The 21,316-nt window shown below is 44.5% G+C and overlaps 1 protein-coding gene and 1 long non-coding RNA gene across 7 annotated transcripts in view; one reads left to right on the forward strand and one right to left on the reverse strand.

The window, feature by feature from the left end:
• Nucleotides 1-4,019, reverse strand: part of SCUBE3 (signal peptide, CUB domain and EGF like domain containing 3) — a 1,455,403-nt gene extending 1,451,384 nt beyond the window's left edge. The window contains exon 1 of the mRNA XM_085651134.1: nt 3,830-4,019. Within this exon, the coding sequence (XP_085507260.1) occupies nt 3,830-4,016 (187 nt within the window). The 5' untranslated portion in view covers nt 4,017-4,019. The remainder of the gene's footprint in view (nt 1-3,829) is intronic.
• Nucleotides 1-21,316, forward strand: part of LOC146871519 (uncharacterized) — a 366,584-nt gene that overhangs the window by 227,973 nt on the left and 117,295 nt on the right. The gene's annotated exons all lie outside the window — the stretch shown is intronic.

Consider the following 21,316-nt stretch of genomic DNA (forward strand, 5'->3'; position numbering starts at 1 on the left):
ACTACTGTCAAACTCTGTAATACTTTAACTTATCCTTGAAGAAGCCCCTGGCCTGTGCACCACCAGAGGCGAAACACAAGTTGAATGGCCTTTTCTCTCTTCTCTCTTTTCTTTGTATAATAGCTACATAAAATCAGATGAAGCTAAGAATTTAAAAAAATAAATAAGAAATCAAGATATGATGGGAAACAAATGGACTTTTTCACTTTAACTGCTCCAATGAATAATCCTGAACACATGGTTTCCACTCATTCTAAATTACTGCACTGGCCTATAAATCTATATATCCCAAACATAAGTAATGCTGGGACCCAAATGCTAACACAGGCACAAATTAAGCAGTGCTCATACTGGTGTTTACCCTCACCCACTGCTCACCACAAACACACCTTATCACTTTTTGGCGTCACTAGATCTTGATTAGTTGGCATTCTACCATTACGATTGCTCATTCTATATCTAAAGAAGCTCTCAGCAGTAACTCCCTTTCTCCAGGACTCAGTCTGGGGACCAGTTATTTTTCCCTTTAAGCTGTCATACTTGAGGACATTATTTTCACAATTTGCATCCCCTCTTGCCTACATACACGCTGGTGACACGCAAATATTCACCTCAAGTCCAACTTTTACTTTTCAACTACAATGCCACATTTCTAACTGGTTGAGAGACGTCATTGGAGCTCTATACCACTACTTTCATTCTAACCAAACCTATTCCATTGTCCCACATCGCAGGTAACCCTGGCTCTCTTCAACTTCAGCAGAGAAACTGCTGCCAGAGTTCTGGAACAATCTTAGGAAAGAATACAGTGGACCGTCCCGCATCGAGGAGACACTCTCTACTCACTATGGCCTTCAAGCATAAAGTTGATATCAATCCGTGCAACTGCTGACATTGGAGCCCGTTGGCCCGTTTTCATCATTATTACGAGTTCCCTCTTCGCACTATTAGCTAGCCTATGCTATAGTGTACCATTCCTTCATTTGAACGCTGTGCTATCCGTGACAAGCAGTCCAACCTTTCCTCTCACAATTGGGCACCTGGCTGTGTCCCATTGTGAGTATCTTCTCACTTTTCCTTCACTCACTTGTGGCACACACTTAACATGTGGCTGCGCAGTCCTACCACCAGATGTCCCTACAATCCTAGGTCCTGATGATGCCCCATACTGCACAGAGGGTCGAAGCGTCGTCAACAAAGCAAAAGCGAACCATTAATAAGCACATATCATTGTATATAGCTGCTGCTCACCCTGTACATACTTAATGGTCGACTTTCAAAGAATTGTGGAAACCTTGTATGAATATTGTCACAATTTAGCACCACTATTTAAGGTTCCTGTTTTCACTTGGGACACTACGCACAATTGTTTTCCATTGTGTTTCATTTTTTGGAATTGTTTTCCATTTTGTTTCATTTTTCAGTAATTGTAAATACTCCTTTCTTCGTTATACAATATATAAAAGCTACTGTAACATACTTAATCATTGGTACTGGTGGTTCTTGGCGCTCTGACAACAATTTAACCCGTTACAATGCTATTACGCAAATTCTAAATATCATAAATGAAAGTATCAGTCCACAGGAACCATTGTTTCTGAAAGTACTTTACCTACCCTGGTTTCTTAGTGAGTAGGGTTCCTATGTTCTAAGTCTTAATGTACAGTGTCATGCATGTAGTACTTTTGTATCCATTGTATTATTTTCTTCAAATTTCATGATCAACTATACTTTTCCTGCAGTACAAAATTTTGTCACTCACACTGATCATGACACCTGTACCGTGATTTGCTATGTAGAGTGTTCCTTGTAGAAAAGCTAGGATTACAAAATACTGCAGTTCTGAAAGAAGGATGTGCCTATTACTATGAGCGAGCACCTGCTCTCAGGGCGCACAAAGGCAACATGAAGTGATGTAATATTGCAGCAAAATGAATGAAAGTATCTCGAAAACTGATTGACATGATCATGAAATGCAAGTAATAGCACTAGTGTTTAGTGTACTTGGGCCATGCTAACTGGGCATACATTACAATGGGGAGTGCTCTGTTGAAACTCTACGTGCCCGTAAAGAGTGCTGGCTGGGCATAGAATGGCACAGGACAGACACATGAAACTGAAGTTTGATACCCAAGAGAAACTGGGCTGAGCATGGAATTACACTGCAGGTTGATGCAGTCTTGCAGTTTTGTAAGGGTGTAGTGAAAGTTGACTTGACACATAACAGCAGCAGTGGGAAGTGTTGGCCAGGCACAGAATGGCATAAAGGTATTGCAACGGTTCACTACCTGTGAGGAAAGTTTTTTTTTTTTAAAGCTTTATTTATCATTTTCCAAAGTAGTAAACAACAGGTTGCATTGCTACATTCCCACTTTCCACACATGTAGTGTTACATTATTATTGTACATAAATACACACCATCATCATATTCCGACCAGTCGTTATTACTGTATATGCACTCCCTAATGGGTATACTAGCATTAACCTCTTGTGTCTCTTACACCACCACAGTAGAGTCAGCACCTTGTGTGTACCTGAGTGGGTGAGGCTGTACATCCCAGAGGAATCATCCCTTTCTAACTGTTGGGAGGTAGGAGTGGTGTCCTTATCTTGGAGATATTGCTTCAGTGGGTAGCCAGATATCGCGGGCTTGGATGCGACGGATTGGAGTGTAGCATATAACTCAGAGTTTGTATTACAGTGGATCAAACTGTTTAGCCAAGCTTTCTGTGAGGGAGTAAATCTGCTGCCCCAGTGATCGCTATCTCCCTTTACGCTAACAGCAGGGCAATTGCTACAAACATACAAACAGGCTTGGAGACTTCGCGCACATAGCCTAACAATGCCACCCCTGGTTGAGGTTCGATTGCACAATTTGCAATGGTGTTGTGAAAATGTCCCTCCAGAAAACGCCAATCCTGTCGAAATTCCAGGTCAAATGGGCAAAATCTGTGTGTTGTGCATGACATTTGGGCATTCATGAGTGCAAGACTGGTCAATTCTGTGTATTTTTGCCGGAGTCACATATGCCCTCCATAAAAATTTGAAATGGATTAGTTTATGTCTATTATTGAGGGATACCTTTCGTTTTTGAGTGCAGCAATATTCCCACTGTGGGTCTAGCAGCAGGTGCCCAAGATCCCGTTCCCATGCTTCTCGAATCTTGGTGTCTCTACTGGGGACAAGAGCCATACTGGCCTTGTACAGTTTAGATATGAGGTGTCCCCCCGCCCCCTACCCCTACCCCCTCCCCCCCCCCCCCCCCCCCCCCACTGTTAGGAATTAGTAGTGTTAGCGGAGGGAAACCTTCCGGTTCCAGTAGAAATTTCAAGATCTGTGCTTCCAAAGCCCGCCGCAGTCTATTTAGTATAAATCGATGCATATATGGGGCCTCGCAGAAATGGGCTTCCTCTGTCCCAGAGTATACGTGTCACCCCGGGAATAGGTCGTCTACTGTGTCGAAAAAGTATTAGTGAGAGTGCGCCGAACCAGCTTCTCCTCTGTGATGGGACCTGTGAGGAAAGTTAGCTGTACATATCATTGCAGTAGAAGCCAATCTTTTCAGCAGGTCGGCACCTGCTTGGGGAGTTAGCTGGGCATTGCATTGTGCAAAGGGAGATCTGCTATTACGGTTAGGTATCTATGTGGATAGTTGCCTGTATATAGAATTTCAGTAGAAGGAGGTCTGTTGCAGCAGTTTGGCAGCTACTGTGAGAGTTGGTTGGGCACAGATTTGCATGAAGGGGGTTGCTGAAGTCCAGTACCTGTGGGGAGAGTTGGCTGGGCATAGAATTGCAGTAGAGGGAGATCTGTTACTGCAGTTCGGTACCTGCGGGGAGAGTTGTCTGGGTGTGGAAGCTCCTGAGCGTCCCAGAATCGCAGGCGAAGGCGGTCTTTACCTTTGCAGTGTCTGCCGTCTCCTGAGTAGCCAGACTTACAGATGCATTTGAAGGACTTTGCAGTGTTCTGACAGATGGCATCGATGTGACAATTATCTGTTCCTTCAACACATTCATCAATATCTGTGGATAAAAAGGCAGATATAAGATCCTCTGGCAAAGCTTGCAGCTCGTGCACATTATAATCAAGAATTCACATGTGAAAACGCAACCTGGTCAGGGTCCATACGGCAATTTTCTTGGTCACACAAGAAGTGCGTAAATACAGCAAGCTGCATACCAAAGGTCACACAACAAAGGGTAATGCCAAGGAGGTGCGTGATCAAGGACAAACAGTGAATGTGCTAATTTGGTAGGCAGTGATGTCAAAGGTTACACAACAAATGTAGTTACTATCGCTCTGGGTTACGTCCGAGCTCACAAACCGCGTGCAGCAATTCTAGGGAAAGAAGGAGTTTCAGTGATGGACATGTCTAACTTCAGAAAAAAAGTGGCTAGGCTTAGGAAGAAAGTGAAAACATGCCCAACGTCACAAAGAGTATGTTTGTATGTATTTATCTGTAGATCACAAGTCCCAAAAAACAGTGGGAGGACTAATTAGCACAGGGAATATGCAATACTGCCACGTGGAGTGACGTCAAAGGGAGTGATGTTACAACTCTATGAAATGTAACACAAAGAAAAGTGCAAAGAATACGATTTATTTTAGCATTGCTTTTTGTAGAACACATGTATGTTTTCTCATATAAAGGGGCATATGACAAAAAAAACTGCTTAGTAAATACATTGTGCTTAAAAAAGTATTGGTTTGGTATTTATTGTTTTTTGCTGACGCTTTAGTTAGAGTCAAAACACAAAAGTGTCTCCCTAGGCTCCCTTATCCCAATGTAGGCATTTACAGCTTGTTCTGTGATGAAAGAGCAAAATGTAAATCACGTTATGGGTGGTTGAATCTCAGGTGAACTCAACATATTTTGCACGAGACGTTATCATATGAGGATCCAATAGGAAGAAGGGTCATAAGCAAAGGCAATAAAAGACGTTTTACAAAGAACTATCAGAGGGTGCGGTCATAAGGCACTCACGCAAGGAGCCAACAGAGCGGCAATCTTTATGTTTGATTTGTAATGGCAAACTATTAATTCTAGACATACTCAAAGCAGCTTTGGTTCAGTTTCCTTCAGCCATTGGCTTCTGTGGGTCAGGAATTTTTAGCGCTTGGCTTCCTTGAGGCATTGTCAATCGCATCATGGCTCAACTGACAAATATATTTTAGTTGCACCTTTGTTCTATTGGCTACAGTTGTAACCTTACACCTCCACTGGAATCCGTGAGGGGCTATTTTAGATCTAAAAAGTACACTCTGTCATCGCATATCGTGTACACAAAAATCCTTTTTTAATCGTTTTACTTTGCAGCACTCATTTTGTATTACTATTTTCAGTATTGAGTGTGAGCATCAAACATATTGCCTTTGCCAATGCTTGCTTACTCTTCATTCACGCAAAGTTTTATACAGAGTGAACCACATAACCGTCAACGTCAGAGTACTTTCAATAGATGCAAACATATTTAATATGTAAAATTATACACAACATGTACAGGCAAAGAGCTAATGTTCTTTCCATAACAAAACATTCAACAGTTACATATAAATATCAGGCTTCTTCGAGGTGTTTTATCATGGATAACTTCAAGGCTACTGTAGGAGAAAATAGTTTTCTTTATTCTCTCCTTCCACTCGAATAATGGAATATCCTTGAGAAAGCATGAGGTCAACTAAAGGCTGGGAGTGGCTGTTTTAACCCAGTATTCTAGATTGGTATGTCTCACGTACTGAGAATCACTAAGCCTTTAATGACAGTCTTGTATTCTGCAACCAATCTGCAACTCTGCACCATTCATTTTAGGGTGTCATGTGTTACAGGTTTGAATGATATTTTGAATAAGGTTGGTTGTATTTTTGTTACAGCTTTTGTGGGTTTTGTCTTTACCTATAGTACTCTAAGTATCCAGAAGTCTGTGGGTTTTTTGTCTTTACCTATAGTACTCTAAGTATCCAGAAGTCTGTGGGTTTTGACTTTATTTGTATACATGTATTGTAATTGATGTACATGCTATTGTTTGGTCGAGCAAGGCCAGCGCATGCGCTGCTCTGCGAGGTATGCTGTAGTCAGTTTCTCCAGTATTGGGGTGTCTTTCATAGATTCACATGCTTGAATATTCCCCGTCGTCGGAGTGGGAGTCCCACGGTAAATAATATAGCAATATATACAGTCATAATATATATATATATATATATATATATATATATATATATATATTACCTACTGGCGGTCGCCAGTAGGTAGTTATAGTTAGGACCACGTTTCCATAGGAAAACCTCAACATTCTATTTTGAATAACTTTGGCGCCGGTCGACGAATCCTCGCGAATTTCTCAAAATAGGTGGGGCGCTACGCTCCGCTCCTACCCTGAAAGTCTCGGGGGGATTCGTCAAGCGGGGGTTGAGATAAAAGGGGGGTCCCAAAACGCGTTTTTCCCATGCATTTTTCCATAGGACCTTTAGAACGAGCTACAGCCCGAACGGCTGAACAGAATTACTAGAAATTTGGCAGAGAGGTAGTCCCTAGGTCAAGGAAGTGCCTTTTGTAGGTTTGGTGTAAATCTGTTCAGTAGATTCTGAGAAAATAGCCTTTAAATCAATATATATATCTGAGCCCGCTTACGGTACGCTTACCGTACGCTTACCGTACGCTTACCGTAAGCTTACGGTGGCGTGCGCGAGCGCGATTCTGATTGGCTCTTAGATCTTAGTAAACATTCGAATCGGCCGAAACCAGGAAGCGGCGTCCGCCATTTTGTCTCTCGCACTGAGTGTTGTTTATCAAACATGATGGCCAAAAACATGTTACGGGGCTGTTTTGACAACTCCCTCCCACATAGTCATGTTGAGGGAGTCCCCAAACATCCCCCAAGAGCAAAAACGGTTTTATTTTTTTTTCGGCAATTTCGCGGGGTACGCTTACCGTACGCTTACCGTACGCTTACCGTAAGCTTACCGTACGCTTACGGTAAAAAAATAAAAATAAAAAAAACACTATCCACACTTACCCCACCCCCTGTGCTTTTGGTGGCCGCAGGCCACCAAATGTGCAGGGCTTATTAATAGAGAAAAAAAACGTAATTTTGGCAACATGAAATTATAAAATCGAAATAAAAAAAACACTATCCACATTGACCTCACCCCCTGTGCTTTTGGTGGCCGAAGGCCACCAAATGTACAGGGCTTATTAAAGTTGATAAAAACCGTGCACGGAACGAACTGCGTTAAGTGGGCGCGCACGCCACAAATGGCGTAAAGTAACTTAGCATTTAAAAAACCGTACAAATTCACTGAAAAAACCATAGGTTTCACACACGTTATAGTTAGGAAATAGCATTTAAAAAACCTTGCTAATTCACTGAAAAAACCATAGGTTTCACACATGTTATAGTTAGCTGGACATTTTACTGATAAAAAACCAATGAAATTCCCCCGTTATAGTTACTGTAGGCAACTATAACTCACGCGACCGTAATCCTCTGCTGATGACATATGTGTCTTTATGAAAAAAAAATATTTGTAATATATGTATAGCTAAAATTTAATGGAAGAAGATATGGGCAAATAAGTGTCTAAATACAGTATTAGCATCAGCAGAGGATTGCGGTCGCGTGAGTTATAGTTGCCTACAGTAACTATAACGGGGGAATTTCATTGGTTTTTTATCAGTAAAATGTCCAGCTAACTATAACATGTGTGAAACCTATGGTTTTTTCAGTGAATTAGCAAGGTTTTTTAAATGCTATTTCCTAACTATAACGTGTGTGAAACCTATGGTTTTTTCAGTGAATATATATATACATAAGTAATCATATAAAAACAGAGATATAAGTAGGTGATAAACATCAAGAATGTCCCTATATGAAATCTCCATAGAGATACATGGAAAGAGAAAAAAGACATTCGCAGTCTATCTCTGTCATTATGTTAGTCCAAACTACGGCCAATCAGGCGCCAGCTCCTCTCTAGACCCTTCTCCTCAGAGCTCCTCACCTCAGATTTTCTACCGCACGTCGTGTGACAGGGAGTCTCCCTGAGCTCTGCTCAGTTTTTTCTCTTCAACATGTCTTCAAGTAAGAAGTCTTTGTTTAGACCTTGTTCCTCTTGTGGAAAGCTACGTTTGTTCTCAGAAGATCCACACAGTAAGTGTATTTACTGTCTTTACCCTGACCACGAAGTGGGTAAATGTAAATTCTGTAGAACTTTTTCTACAAAAACTCTGAAAGACAGGGAAGGCCGTCTCTTGTTGTGGCTCCAGAGACTGAAGGATAAGGATGAAGTAGTTTCTGAGGTAGAAAGCTTTACTTCTGGAGAAGGTGACCATACGGACTTCTTAGCGCTCAGCGCGCTGTTTAGCCTGCTATAGGTTTTTAATTTTCCTGTTTTGTATTTTCTTTGTGCTTAATTTCGATTGTGACCCTGCTTTTAACTATAACTTTTAAACTTCAAGCGCCCCCCCCCCCCCGGCCTACCTCTTGCACTATAATACCCCTCCTGGGGACCATCTGCACCGCCTTTGGCGGGTCCGGGATCACGGGTACCTGGGGTGAATCGGAGCGCCATCTTGGATTGGGCTTGGGAACTCTCGCGTATTATCGCGAGACCTCGTCCGGAAGAGTCTATTTTAGGCAGTACGAGCTAGTGGGTCAGCCTGGAGAAGGTGACCATACGGACTTCTTAGCGCTCAGCGCGCTGTTTAGCCTGCTATAGGTTTTTAATTTTCCTGTTTTGTATTTTCTTTGTGCTTAATTTCGATTGTGACCCTGCTTTTAACTATAACTTTTAAACTTCAAGCGCCCCCCCCCCCCGGCCTACCTCTTGCACTATAATACCCCTCCTGGGGACCATCTGCACCGCCTTTGGCGGGTCCGGGATCACGGGTACCTGGGGTGAATCGGAGCGCCATCTTGGATTGGGCTTGGGAACTCTCGCGTATTATCGCGAGACCTCGTCCGGAAGAGTCTATTTTAGGCAGTACGAGCTAGTGGGTCAGCCTGGAGAAGGTGACCATACGGACTTCTTAGCGCTCAGCGCGCTGTTTAGCCTGCTATAGGTTTTTAATTTTCCTGTTTTGTATTTTCTTTGTGCTTAATTTCGATTGTGACCCTGCTTTTAACTATAACTTTTAAACTTCAAGCGCCCCCCCCCCGGCCTACCTCTTGCACTATAATACCCCTCCTGGGGACCATCTGCACCGCCTTTGGCGGGTCCGGGATCACGGGTACCTGGGGTGAATCGGAGCGCCATCTTGGATTGGGCTTGGGAACTCTCGCGTATTATCGCGAGACCTCGTCCGGAAGAGTCTATTTTAGGCAGTACGAGCTAGTGGGTCAGCCTGGAGAAGGTGACCATACGGACTTCTTAGCGCTCAGCGCACTGTTTAGCCTGCTATAGGTTTTTAATTTTCCTGTTTTGTATTTTCTTTGTGCTTAATTTCGATTGTGACCCTGCTTTTAACTATAACTTTTAAACTTCAAGCGCCCCCCCCCCCCCCCCGGCCTACCTCTTGCACTATAATACCCCTCCTGGGGACCATCTGCACCGCCTTTGGCGGGTCCGGGATCACGGGTACCTGGGGTGAATCGGAGCGCCATCTTGGATTGGGCTTGGGAACTCTCGCGTATTATCGCGAGACCTCGTCCGGAAGAGTCTATTTCAGCCCACTGCTAGTCGCGCAGCGGTGACGCGCAGCGGGAGCGCCCTCGCTGCGCCTGAGTCTCGCCAGAGTCCTGCCCGTCTGCGCCCGTCAGCGCTAAGGCAGGGCTAGGGCAGGACACTCTGGACGACTCAGGATGTCTACCATCATGGAAATACATCAACTACGACAGCGAGTGGTATGTCATCACCATCATGTTGTGGACCCTCTATGTGGTCCCTATCAATGTCCTAGCTGTTCATTTGCCCTTTCCACCCCTAAGCCTATAAAATCACTGTCGCGTAATCTTTACGCGTCTAGGGCGAGAACAGTGGTGACCGATGGCACGAGTTGTTCCTCTCTTAAGGTATTTCACCTAAATGTCAGATCGCTCGTCTGCCATTTTATGGAAGTCTTTACTTTGAAAGAGGACGAACAACCAGACGTCTTCTTCCTTACGGAGACATGGCTACATGACCAGGCTATGGTATCTATTAATCTAGCTTTACCTAGAGGGTATACCATGTATACCCTACATCGAAATTCCAGAGGAGGTGGCATAGCAGCCGCTGTAAAATCCTGTTACCCGTGTGTCTGGCAGAAAAGTTCAGTGGCAGCTTGTGAAAGCGCCCAATTTAGTATTACCCTATCCCCTCACTTTACGCTGTCTGGACTACTTATTTACAGACCTCCTGGTCCTGATGGAATTTTCCGCCTTAGTCTTCCTGAGGTAGTGGCGTCTCTAGCTCTGAAGACAGCTAATTTTACAATTATCGGTGACCTCAACCTCCACATGGATCAACCACTCACCAGTTCAGTTGGTACTTTACTAGCCGATCTGGAGGCCCTTAAAATTGTCCAGCTGGTCGACCAAGGGACTCATAGCGGAGGACATATACTCGACCCTTTTCTTACGAACATTCCGAATGTTCTACTTAGCGCTCCCACACCCATGGCCTGGACAGACCATTTTTTAGTACAAGGTCATATTACTTTATCGTCCCCTGTGTTTGAACCATTTTCTCTAAGCGTTTTTAAACGCCCTTGGAAGAAGATTCAATTAGAGGAATTTCAGCAGTTCCTCTTGACACACCGCGCTCCCCTTTCTACAGAAATTACGTGTAGCTACGATAGCTTTTGTGAGTGGCTTACGTCAGCTCTTGACTCCTTCATACCTGCCAGGTGGACTAAAATCAGATCTAGTCCCTCGAGTCCTTGGTATACGGACTCGCTCAGAATTCTCAAATCCGCCTGTAAAAAAGCGGAGCGTGCCTGGCGCAAAGGGTATGACGTTGAGCTCAAAAAAGCTTACAGATCTTGTACGAGGCACTACCATCAGGCTATCTGTAAGGCTAGAGCCACCTATTATGCGATGGAAATTAAAAATAGCCCAAATCCGACTAAGATCATTTTTCAAATCTGTAAGGAGCTAACTAGTAAACAGATTGCTACTCCTGTTAAAGCTACATTGACTCAATGCGAAAAAATAGCCACTTTTTTTGTAGAAAAAGTAGAGGCAATTTATAGATCTTTTCCCCAAGAATCTCGGGCGCTATGTCCTTCTAGTATCAAGCTTTACACCACCCCACAACTTTTTTCTATTCGTGGCCCTAATCCAGAGGAGTTTAAAGAATTAACTAGGAAAGTTAGATCAGGTTCCCCTACGGACCCTTTGCGCCCTACACAATTTCAAGAGCTCGAAGAGTGCTGTTTTCCGGTGATCCTTGATCTTATTAATTTATCCTTTGAAACAGGAAGTGTTCCAGTCAAATGGAAACAAGCAACCGTCGTGCCCATTTTGAAAAAACCTTCCCTGGACCCCTCTCTTCCTGAGAGTTACCGTCCCATCTCCCTCCTCCCCTGGATCTCCAAACTAGCGGAATCTCATGCCAACTACGTTCTGTCTTCCCATCTGTTGGAAGCTAACATCCTCGACCCCTCTCAAAACGGGTTTCGAGCGCATCACAGCACTGAGACCGCTCTCCTTGCGGTAGTGGAACAAATCAGAAAGCTGCTTGACAGAGACCAAACGGTAGCGCTGATCCTGTTAGACCTCAGCGCTGCCTTTGATACCGTCTCCCACTCCATCCTTCTCCAACGGCTTTCGGAAGCTGGGGTTGGTCAGACCGCACTCGATTGGTTTCGGTCTTTTCTTACTGACCGATCCTTTCAGGTGTCCACACCGCCTTTTGTTTCCGCCTCCCGTTCTATTTTGCAAGGTGTTCCTCAGGGGTCGGCTCTCAGCCCAACCTTGTTTAATCTATACGTCCAACCCCTGGCCGAGGTAGCCCAGAGATACGGTCTCACCATGGTGTCTTACGCCGATGACACTCAGCTGGCGGTGGCACTTAATGGTGAGTCCGCAATGGACGCTGCTGCCTTTCAGGTCGCTTTACGAGGAATTATGGAATGGATGTCGGACAACAAGTTGCAGCTGAATGCCTCAAAAACCGAGGTTTTAATCTTCGGAAAAAACACCGACCTCTGGGGCAACCAGTGGTGGCCCCCGGAGCTTGGCCCTGCTCCGGTGCCTGCTGACGAGGTCAGGAATCTTGGGGTGTGGTTCGACAATAAGTTGTCCTACATTCCCTACACCAAAAGACTGGCCGGGATCTGTTTTGGCACTCTACAGTGTCTCAGACCAATCTTTAAATTTTTTGACCCTACCACCAGGCAAATCATAGTTCAGGCTATGGTCCTAAGTAGACTGGACTATGCTAGTTCGCTTCTACTGGGACTTAATAAAGCAGAGCTTCTCCGCCTTCAGCGCATCCAAAACGCGGCGGCCAGGATGCTGGTTGGCTTGCCACGTTTTTGTTCTGCCCGCCAAACCATCCAAAATCTGCACTGGCTCCCGGTGGAACAGAGGATTAAATTTAAGGCACTTTGTCTTACTTTTAAAATTCTAAAGCTGTCCACTCCTCTTATCCTTGCCCAGACGATATCCCCTTATCTCCCGAACAGAGCGCTCCGCTCTGCGGGATCAAATCTGGCAATTGTTCCCCGCTTCAAAAGAGCCAGAATGGGTGGACGCTCTTTTTCGGTGCTAGCCGCCTCACTTTGGAACACCCTCCCCCCTTCGCTCCGTTCTATTACTAACCTTTTTCCTTTCAGGAAATGTCTGAAAACCTTCCTGTTTGCCACTATTTAGGTCCTTTAGCTCATCTATGACCAGTATTCTCTCTCCGTTATGTTTTACCATCTTCTCAGCGCCAGGACGCCACTTTGCTGCGGCATCTGTGCGCTTTACAAAAAGTAATAACATAACATAACATAACTTCTGGCCGTTCCTACACAGCCTCAAAACGCAGTAGTGTACAAGACCTACCTTCTCCTTTCCTTAAGAAGAAGAAAATGTCTCTGTCTATGACATCTGCCACGTCTTCTTCCATGGCTACTGTGTTGTCGCCCACGGGACATAGTTCTCAGGCTGCTGAGGCTTCGACTTCCCAGTTTTCTGGCAAAAAACTGGCTTCTTCGTCGACGAGCCTTCCGACGACGAAATCCGCAGTTTCCTGCTCGTCGACGGTGACTCTGACTACGACGTCAGCATCAAGATCGTCGACGGCGGTCCCGTCGACGTTATCGTCGTTGACGATGATCATCAGTACTATAAAGACTGTGTCATCTGTATTGCCTATTGCATCGTCGTCGACGAAGAAGGAAAAGACCTCGTCGACGTTACTATCGTCGTCGTCTAAGATTGCAAAATCTGCCTTGTCGGCGATTACGTCGTCGATTGATTCGTCGACGAGTGCTCCGTCGACGAAGAAAAAGAAGAACTCGTCGTCGTTCCCGTCGACGTCCATCCCGTCGACGGCGACTCCTTCGACGACGATCCCGTCGACGACGGTTCCGTCGATGATGGTTCCGTCGACGGTGGTTCCGTCGACGGTTCCGTCTACAAAGATGTCGTCAGTGGCCTCCATACCTCAGATCCCGTCGACGGCAGTCTCATCGGTGAAAATAAAGATTAAAAGAACGCAGAGGTCAATAAATACACAAATTTCTTCCGCGTCTTCAGCGACTACTTCGTCTTTTGCTGCTGCTCCCTTGTTGCCATTGCCACCAAGTAGTCGACATGAGGTCATACCTTTGGATGATTCCCACCTTCCTTCACCTTTGTTTGCAACTGATTCGGATCAAGATTCAGAAGAAGGTTTACCTGAATCGTTTGGAACGGCACACAGTGCGTCGGATTTAATAATAAAATGCCAGGATGAAAGTAGTGAGGATGAGGAAAGGTTTTACCAGGAGGAAATTCCTACGGAAGGACAAACTGCAACGTTACCATTGTCGCTTATTACAAATCTTCAACTCATGTTGGACGATTATAATCGGCGTTTTCCTCTAACACCACAAGAGTCTGTAGTTCCGGCTACGCCAGTGGTACCAACATCTATATCGAAACCAGTGCCAGTTGTAATACCTTCAGTACCGCTGAGACAATCATCAGCTCTGACATTACCTCATCAAGAAGCTGAAGAGGAAGTTCCTCAGGACAGGGAAGATGGTGAGATCCTGGATGATGGGGGCGATGGTGATGAGGATGATGACGATATGGCGGAGTGGGATGACTACCATGCCCAGACACCATCTCCCTCTCCGGTGGTACCTGGTGACTCACCACCTGTTGACATTGCAAGTTTTCACCAGTTGATGGATAGGGCAGCCCAACGGTTCAAATTAACAACGGAACATAAAGAGGAGGATTGTTTCCTGTACGATTTTAAAAATCAGCCTTTCAAGCAGACACATACAATCCCTATTATCGAATTCATTTGGGAGGAAGGCAAAAAGATAATGAAGACACCAAATAGCCTTCCGGCACAAGTGCCTAGACTGGAGAAAAAGTATAAGTCACCATTAGGAGCTCCAGCGTGCCTCACTGGTCAATCAAAACCAGATTCTGTAATCACACAGGCAGCGCAACGTCGGGCTAGAAACCCTGCATCTACGATCACTGCACCACCTGATCGTGATGGACGTCGCTTGGATGCCATAGGGCGAAAATTTTCATTGATGGCTTCCACCATTGTAAGAGCGGCTAATGCCTTAGCCATCTTAGGTCGTTACGACCGTCAAGTATGAGCGGATATATCAGCTCTAGTTGAAAAACTGCCTGAGACGTCTAGGAGTGAAGCTGTGAAGCTACTCCAAGAGGGAGAGAGTACTTCTGCAGAGATAATTGACTGTGCAGTGGATATCGCATGTACGGGTTTCCGTCAACTCGCTGGAGCGGCGGTATTGCGCAGCCAAGGTTGGTTGCACTCAACATCCTTTCGCCAGGAGGTGCAGGCAATGATATTAGATATGGCATATGACGGAGAAGCTTTATTTGGAGATCATGTGGATGAAGCTCTCCAATCGATAAAAAAGGATACAGAGACTGCTCGATCTCTGGGTACATTACAATTTAAAAAACAGCCCTTTCGGGGTGCACGCGGACGCGGCACCTCCTCTAATTTTCGGAGAGGAAGCAATCAGTATCGACCATACAACCAGGGTTCCAACCGTTATTCCTATAGTCAACAGCAATCCTCTCGACAGCAGTCTTCCAAGACTTACAGAGGTAAATCCTCGTACAGAGGTTCCACTCCTAAAAGACAATGACTTGTGTCAGTCCCAGAAAATTGGAGGTCGAATCTCACTGTGCTGTTCTCAATGGTCCTCCATAACAAAGGACCGTTGGGTTCTGGACATTGTAGAAAGAGGTCACACCCTAGAGTTCATCGAATTCCCTCCACCCACGCCACCTACCGGACCACCACCGGCTCATATCAAGGAACTTTTTCATCAAGTTCAACTTCTACTGAGCAAGGGAGCCATAGAGGTAGTACCAACATCTCAAAGAGGAAAAGTATTTTATTCCCGATTCTTCCTTATCATCAAAAAGAACGGGGAATGGAGGCCCATACTAGATCTGAGGGCTCTCAACAAGTATCTAAAGAAACAATCCTTTCGTATGTTAACGCTTGTCGAGATCTTGCGATTACTCTCACAGGGAGATTTCATGGCAACAATCGATCTCCAAGATGCATATTTTCATATCCCCATACTACATCGGCATCGGAAATTTCTACGCTTTCGAGTGGGTCGAAAGGACTTCCAGTTCAAGGTATTACCATTCGGTCTACGTTCAGCCCCTCGAGTGTTTACAAAGGTGCTCGCTCCTGTGGTAGCGTTCCTACGTCTCCAGGGTGTTCAGATCTTCCCATATCTGGACGACTGTCTCCTAAAATCACAATCGGAAGATCAACTTCTACAGGACACACGTCTTTGCCAAGAGGTGTTTCGCTCCTTAGGGCTCTCTATAAACTCCTCAAAGTCCCATCTGCAACCTTCTCATCGCAAGGATTTTCTGGGAGCAACATTGGATACAGTGTCAGCAAGAGCATTTCTCTCCCAAGACCGTCTACAAAGGATTCTTCGACTGGTAACCCTTATCAGATCAAAAAGATCCGTTTCTGTAAGACTATTGAAGTCATTTCTGGGGATGGCGTCATCGTGCATTGCCTTGATCCCTCATTGCAGATTAAGGACACGCCCCATCCAATAAGAACTAGACATTCAATGGCGTCAGATTACGGGTTCATTCAACGACGTTATAAATGTCACAGATCGGATGAAGTCGGCACTCAAATGGTGGACACAACCATTGAATCTAACAGAAGGGATTTCATTTCTGTCGGCAGTCCGAGACATGACCATAACAACAGACGCCTCTCTAGAAGGATGGGGTGCTCATCTGGAGGATTTGTCAGTAAAGGGGAAGTGGACGATGTGTCAAAAAACCTGGCACATCAACAGGTTGGAACTCATGGCTATTTTTCTAGCTCTCAAATCGTTTCTACCTTTAATCCAAGGAGAAACAGTTTTAATACAGACAGACAACACAACCTGTATGCATGGTTCTCGGAACTACTCCTACTGTCCCAATGCGAACCAATCCTTCTACATCCTCGAGCAGATCTACTCACAATGAGCAAGGGGAAACTTTGTCATCCGAATCCCTCATCACTGAGCTTATCAGCTTGGAACCTGAGCACTGTGAATTTGCCCATCTAGACATTCCATAGGACTGTAGAGACATCTTGGCTCAGGCGAGGGCTCCTTCTACGATAAAAACGTACAAGTTAAAATGGAGGAGATTCTGCCATTGGTGTGCATCTAATGGGGTTCATCCATTTCACTCTACACCAGAACAATTGCTACAGTTCTTCTTGCAATTAGCTAACTCCGGACTTTCTCATGCAACCTTGAGAGTTTTTCTGGTGGCAATTTCCCGTTTCCGTCAGGATAGTTCAACTTCCCTTTGTTCTTCAAGGATAATCCATCAATTCTTCAAAGGGTTGTTTTGCAAATTTCCACCTGTTAGACGCCCTCCTCCGTTGTGGCATCTTAACATCGTGTTGGCACAACTAATGAGACCACCGTTCGAACCTATACACAAGGTCGATTTAAAGTATCTGACATGGAAGGTGGCTCTTCTTCTAGCGCTAACGTCTTCACGTCGCGTCAGTGACATTCATGCATTTACAATAAATCCTCCTTTCCTACAGTTAAAACCAGATTCTGTAGTATTGCGCACTAATCCAACATTCTTGCCTAAGGCGCCTTCAGACTTTCATATTAACGAGCCAGTGATGTTAAAGACTTTCTTTGCTAATCCTCAAACTCCTGCAGAGCAAAGATTACATTCCTTGGATGTGAAACGATGTTTAAAGTTCTACATCAACAGAACAGCTTCTTTTCGAAAGTCTGATCAACTCTTCATAGCTTATGGGCGCTGTCACAAGGGACGTCCAGTTACAAAACCGACTATTGCACGTTGGGTTTCAGCAGCCATCGTCTTCTGCCATCAAAAGGCAAACAAGCCTTTGCAGTCACCAGTGAGAGCTCACTCCACTAGAGCAATGTCATCCTCAACCGCCTTATTTGCTGGAGTGCCTTTACATCAGATCTGCAGAGCAGCTACGTGGTCGAGCAGACATACGTTTACAAGACACTACTGCTTGGCAACTTTAAACGAGGAGGATGCTGCAGTTGGGCAGGCAGTGCTTCGCAATCTTTTTAAATAAGGTGAGCCTCTTCCTTCCCTCCTCCATATTGTTTCCATTTACCATTGAAATAATGGTTCATTTACACTTATATAGATATTCAGTAATATCATATATATAAGGATATTGATTGTCATTACAATTTTTAGTGCTGTTATGATTATGGAAACAATGATAATTGTTACTGCTAGCTATTCTATATTCAAGCATGTGAATCTATGAAAGACACCCCAATACTGGAGAAGAACAATTGTTACTTACCTGTAAACAGGTGGTTCTCCAGTATTGGTGTCTTTCATAGATTCACATGCGACCCTCCCTCCTCCCTTCAGAGGCTCTCTTCTCCTCATACACTCTAAAGTCACTTTGGTGCTACGAAAATCTGAGGTGAGGAGCTCTGAGGAGAAGGTTCTAGAGAGGAGCTGGCGCCTGATTGGCCGTAGTTTGGACTAACATAATGACAGAGATAGACTGCGAATGTCTTTTTTCTCTTTCCATGTATCTCTATGGAGATTTCATATAGGGACATTCTTGATGTTTATCACCTACTTATATCTCTGTTTTTATATGATTACTTATGTATATATATATATATATATATATATATATATATATATATATATATATATATATATATATATATATATATATATATATATATATATTATGACTGTATATATTGCTATATTATTTACCGTGGGACTCCCACTCCGACGACGGGGAATATTCAAGCATGTGAATCTATGAAAGACACCAATACTGGAGAACCACCTGTTTACAGGTAAGTAACAATTGTTCATATGGGCTTTCGAAACGCCCAGCACTTTTGGTTGGCCTGCCTTTCAAAATCCCTTTAATTTGGTTGGTCAATAGTGTCCATCTGTCCCACTTTTGGGTGCTTGGTTCCCTCCCAGTGGACATCACCTATTGATTCTTTTGGTTGGCCAGCTCAGGTCATCTGTTGCCTGCTCACTCCCACCCCGTCCCTCCCTACCGTCATTGCTGCCATCAATTACACTAGTGCCATCCCCACACATCACCTCCTATCGTTGCTGCTTTAGCCTCTTCTTAGTGCACTGCGTAAAACGTACATGGGCAAAACGCTTAATTTTTTCTTGTTTGAGCAGCGCAGCATGCCGGACTCCATTTTAAACAATGGTGGTCACGTGCCTTTCTTTTATTTTTAAGCAGGGTGACATGCAGCGCATCATCTTAAAAAATGGCAGCAGCGCGTCTTTCTTTTAATTTTAAGCAGCACTCTGCGCTTTATCTTAAATAATGGCGGCCACTCGCCTTTCTTTTCTTTGGCGCAGCTCGCCAAACTGTATTTTTTAATATTGCAGCCCCATTCTTCTTCCCTGTGTTTGTGGAGCCTTTTCAGAGTGCAATCAACACAGATACAGTTACTGCCACTCTGTGACTTCTTAATTAAGGACAGCACCTGTGATAGCACTCTCCTGACCTGACCCCACATAGGGGCAGCTTGCAGGTTATAGGAGGGTGTTGCCAGGGGGTAAAAGGCATGCTTTCAGACACCATAACTAAAAAGCATTATCATTTGCAATGCCAAAAGCTCTAACTTTCACTAAAGCGAAACCGATTGCATTGCAAATGCTTGTCTGCAATACTGAGTCTGCTGTTGGTGACTGGAGTAATAGGCTCAAGTAAGTTGCTGGTAGGGGTCATAGTGTAATTACTAATAAAAGAGTTTGTCATGGTTGAACTGTCATTTAGCACTTACTTGGTGCTGTGTCTTATGCTGTCCTCTTGGTGAAGGGAGCTTTGTATTTTGTCTTCTCAGGATCCTCGTGGTGTGTGTTTTGTGCAACATAGGTAACTGTAGATTGAGCATGAGAGTTTTAGAGCGTGTGGAAAGAAAGTACAAAAGAGTCAGAGCACCAGACATGGACCCCATACTCACTGTGCTACTGGAACCAAGATGCACCAGTTCAGGCTGGACTGTCTTTACTGGAGCACGGTCAAAACTGATTTGTATATGGCTGGGTCCTAAACTGGGGTGACATGGTGGGCAAAATAACCATGTACTGGGATGCGGTGTGGCTAATTACCAATGGCTGAGATTAATTCAAACATTCCATCCATCACTTTTTTTCATACCCCAGTACAACACCCAAAGTGTAATGAGTATGCCCAGACGTGGGTACCATGCTCACTGTGCCGCTGAAACCAAGCTGCGCCCAATTGATGAGCTTCAATCAGGTTGAAACCAGTATTGGGTTGCTTCTGTTCAGAGATGACCTGGCTTGGCAGTTCAGGCTGGGCTGTTCATATTGGAGTGGGTTAAGACTGATTTGCATGCCTCAACCTGAGGTGGTGTGGTGTGCAAAATAGCGATGGACTGGGATGTGGCCTGAGTAATTTCCACTGACTGAGATTAATGCAAGCATTCCATCTATCACTTTTTTGTATACTTCAGTGCTGACAATGTTAGGCTACTGGAGCTTCTAATCTCTTCCATTTGTCACACTAGAACTCTTCTTCTTACTGTGTGGGTGAGGTGTGGCAGCTGCTTGTGACCTCCAATACTGCTGCAATGACGTTGTAAGACATGAAGGAGAAGAGCTCCTCAAGATCTCAACATGCTTCTTCATTTTCAAGGTCACTTAAGAAGAGGAGGTCACTCTTCCATAAGAAGAAATCAAGAAAGTATTAAGCTGAGCCGCATCTCCTGCTCCAGGTCTGGGCCTCCACCCTAGAGCTTTTTCTCCTATGATGAAAAAACAGCTGAAAGCAATCATTGATGCTACAGAGCATGCTGCCCTAGATATTAGGTCTCCTGCTTCGTCTTCACCCAAGATGTCTCGTCTGGAAGGCACGGACCCTGCTTCTGTGGAGAAGGTTGATTCAGTCTATTAGGAGTACCAGATTGTGACTGACTAGGAAAATATATCTAGAATAATGTGTGCCTGGCATTTTCTCACAAATTAAGATTAATCTAGTTTTGCAGATGTCCCGACTACTCTACTTCTGAAGACACCTGCTGTGGTTCAAGTTCTCTTGGCTAGTATCAAAGAGTTCATTTTACTGAACTGTTTGGAAAAAATGGTGGTACCCAGATTTTGCAAAAGTTATGCCCTTTTTTAAGATTTGGTGGAATAGTTTGATGAGACCTTAAATGTGGATTCTCTTCTCCCCAGACTTGTGCGGAATGCCAGAATCACTACGGAAGAGTTTGTTCCCATTGATTCTGTAGATGAGGAGTTGGACATTGCCCTAGAATGAGTTCCTCGTGCATCAATGTTGAATTAAGACCTGAAGCGTATGCAGTACACATGGCACAGTATTTATTGAAGGACTGTCATGTTTTCATCCAGTTATCAATGATGGAGAAGATAGCAGTCGACTGCTTGAGATGATGAGAAGCAGATGCAGTTGGTTTCATATGTGGGGGATGATGGTCTGAAGGTGGTGGCTTTGATGACTGCTTCAACGGCTTTGATGTGGGCCTCGGCAGTATCAGCAAGATGCCAGTACTGGATGCATTCATAGAACGGGGATGCAGCGCAAGTGTCTTTCCTTTTAAAACTTCCTTTCCCAGGTCAGAAATGTTTCTGATCTGAGACTCAATCTAATCATTCAAAGTCACAATCCAACT

The sequence above is a fragment of the Triturus cristatus genome, chromosome 1_1, assembly GCF_964204655.1.
Source record: "Triturus cristatus chromosome 1_1, aTriCri1.1, whole genome shotgun sequence".
In the NCBI taxonomy this organism is placed as follows: Eukaryota; Metazoa; Chordata; class Amphibia; order Caudata; family Salamandridae; genus Triturus; species Triturus cristatus.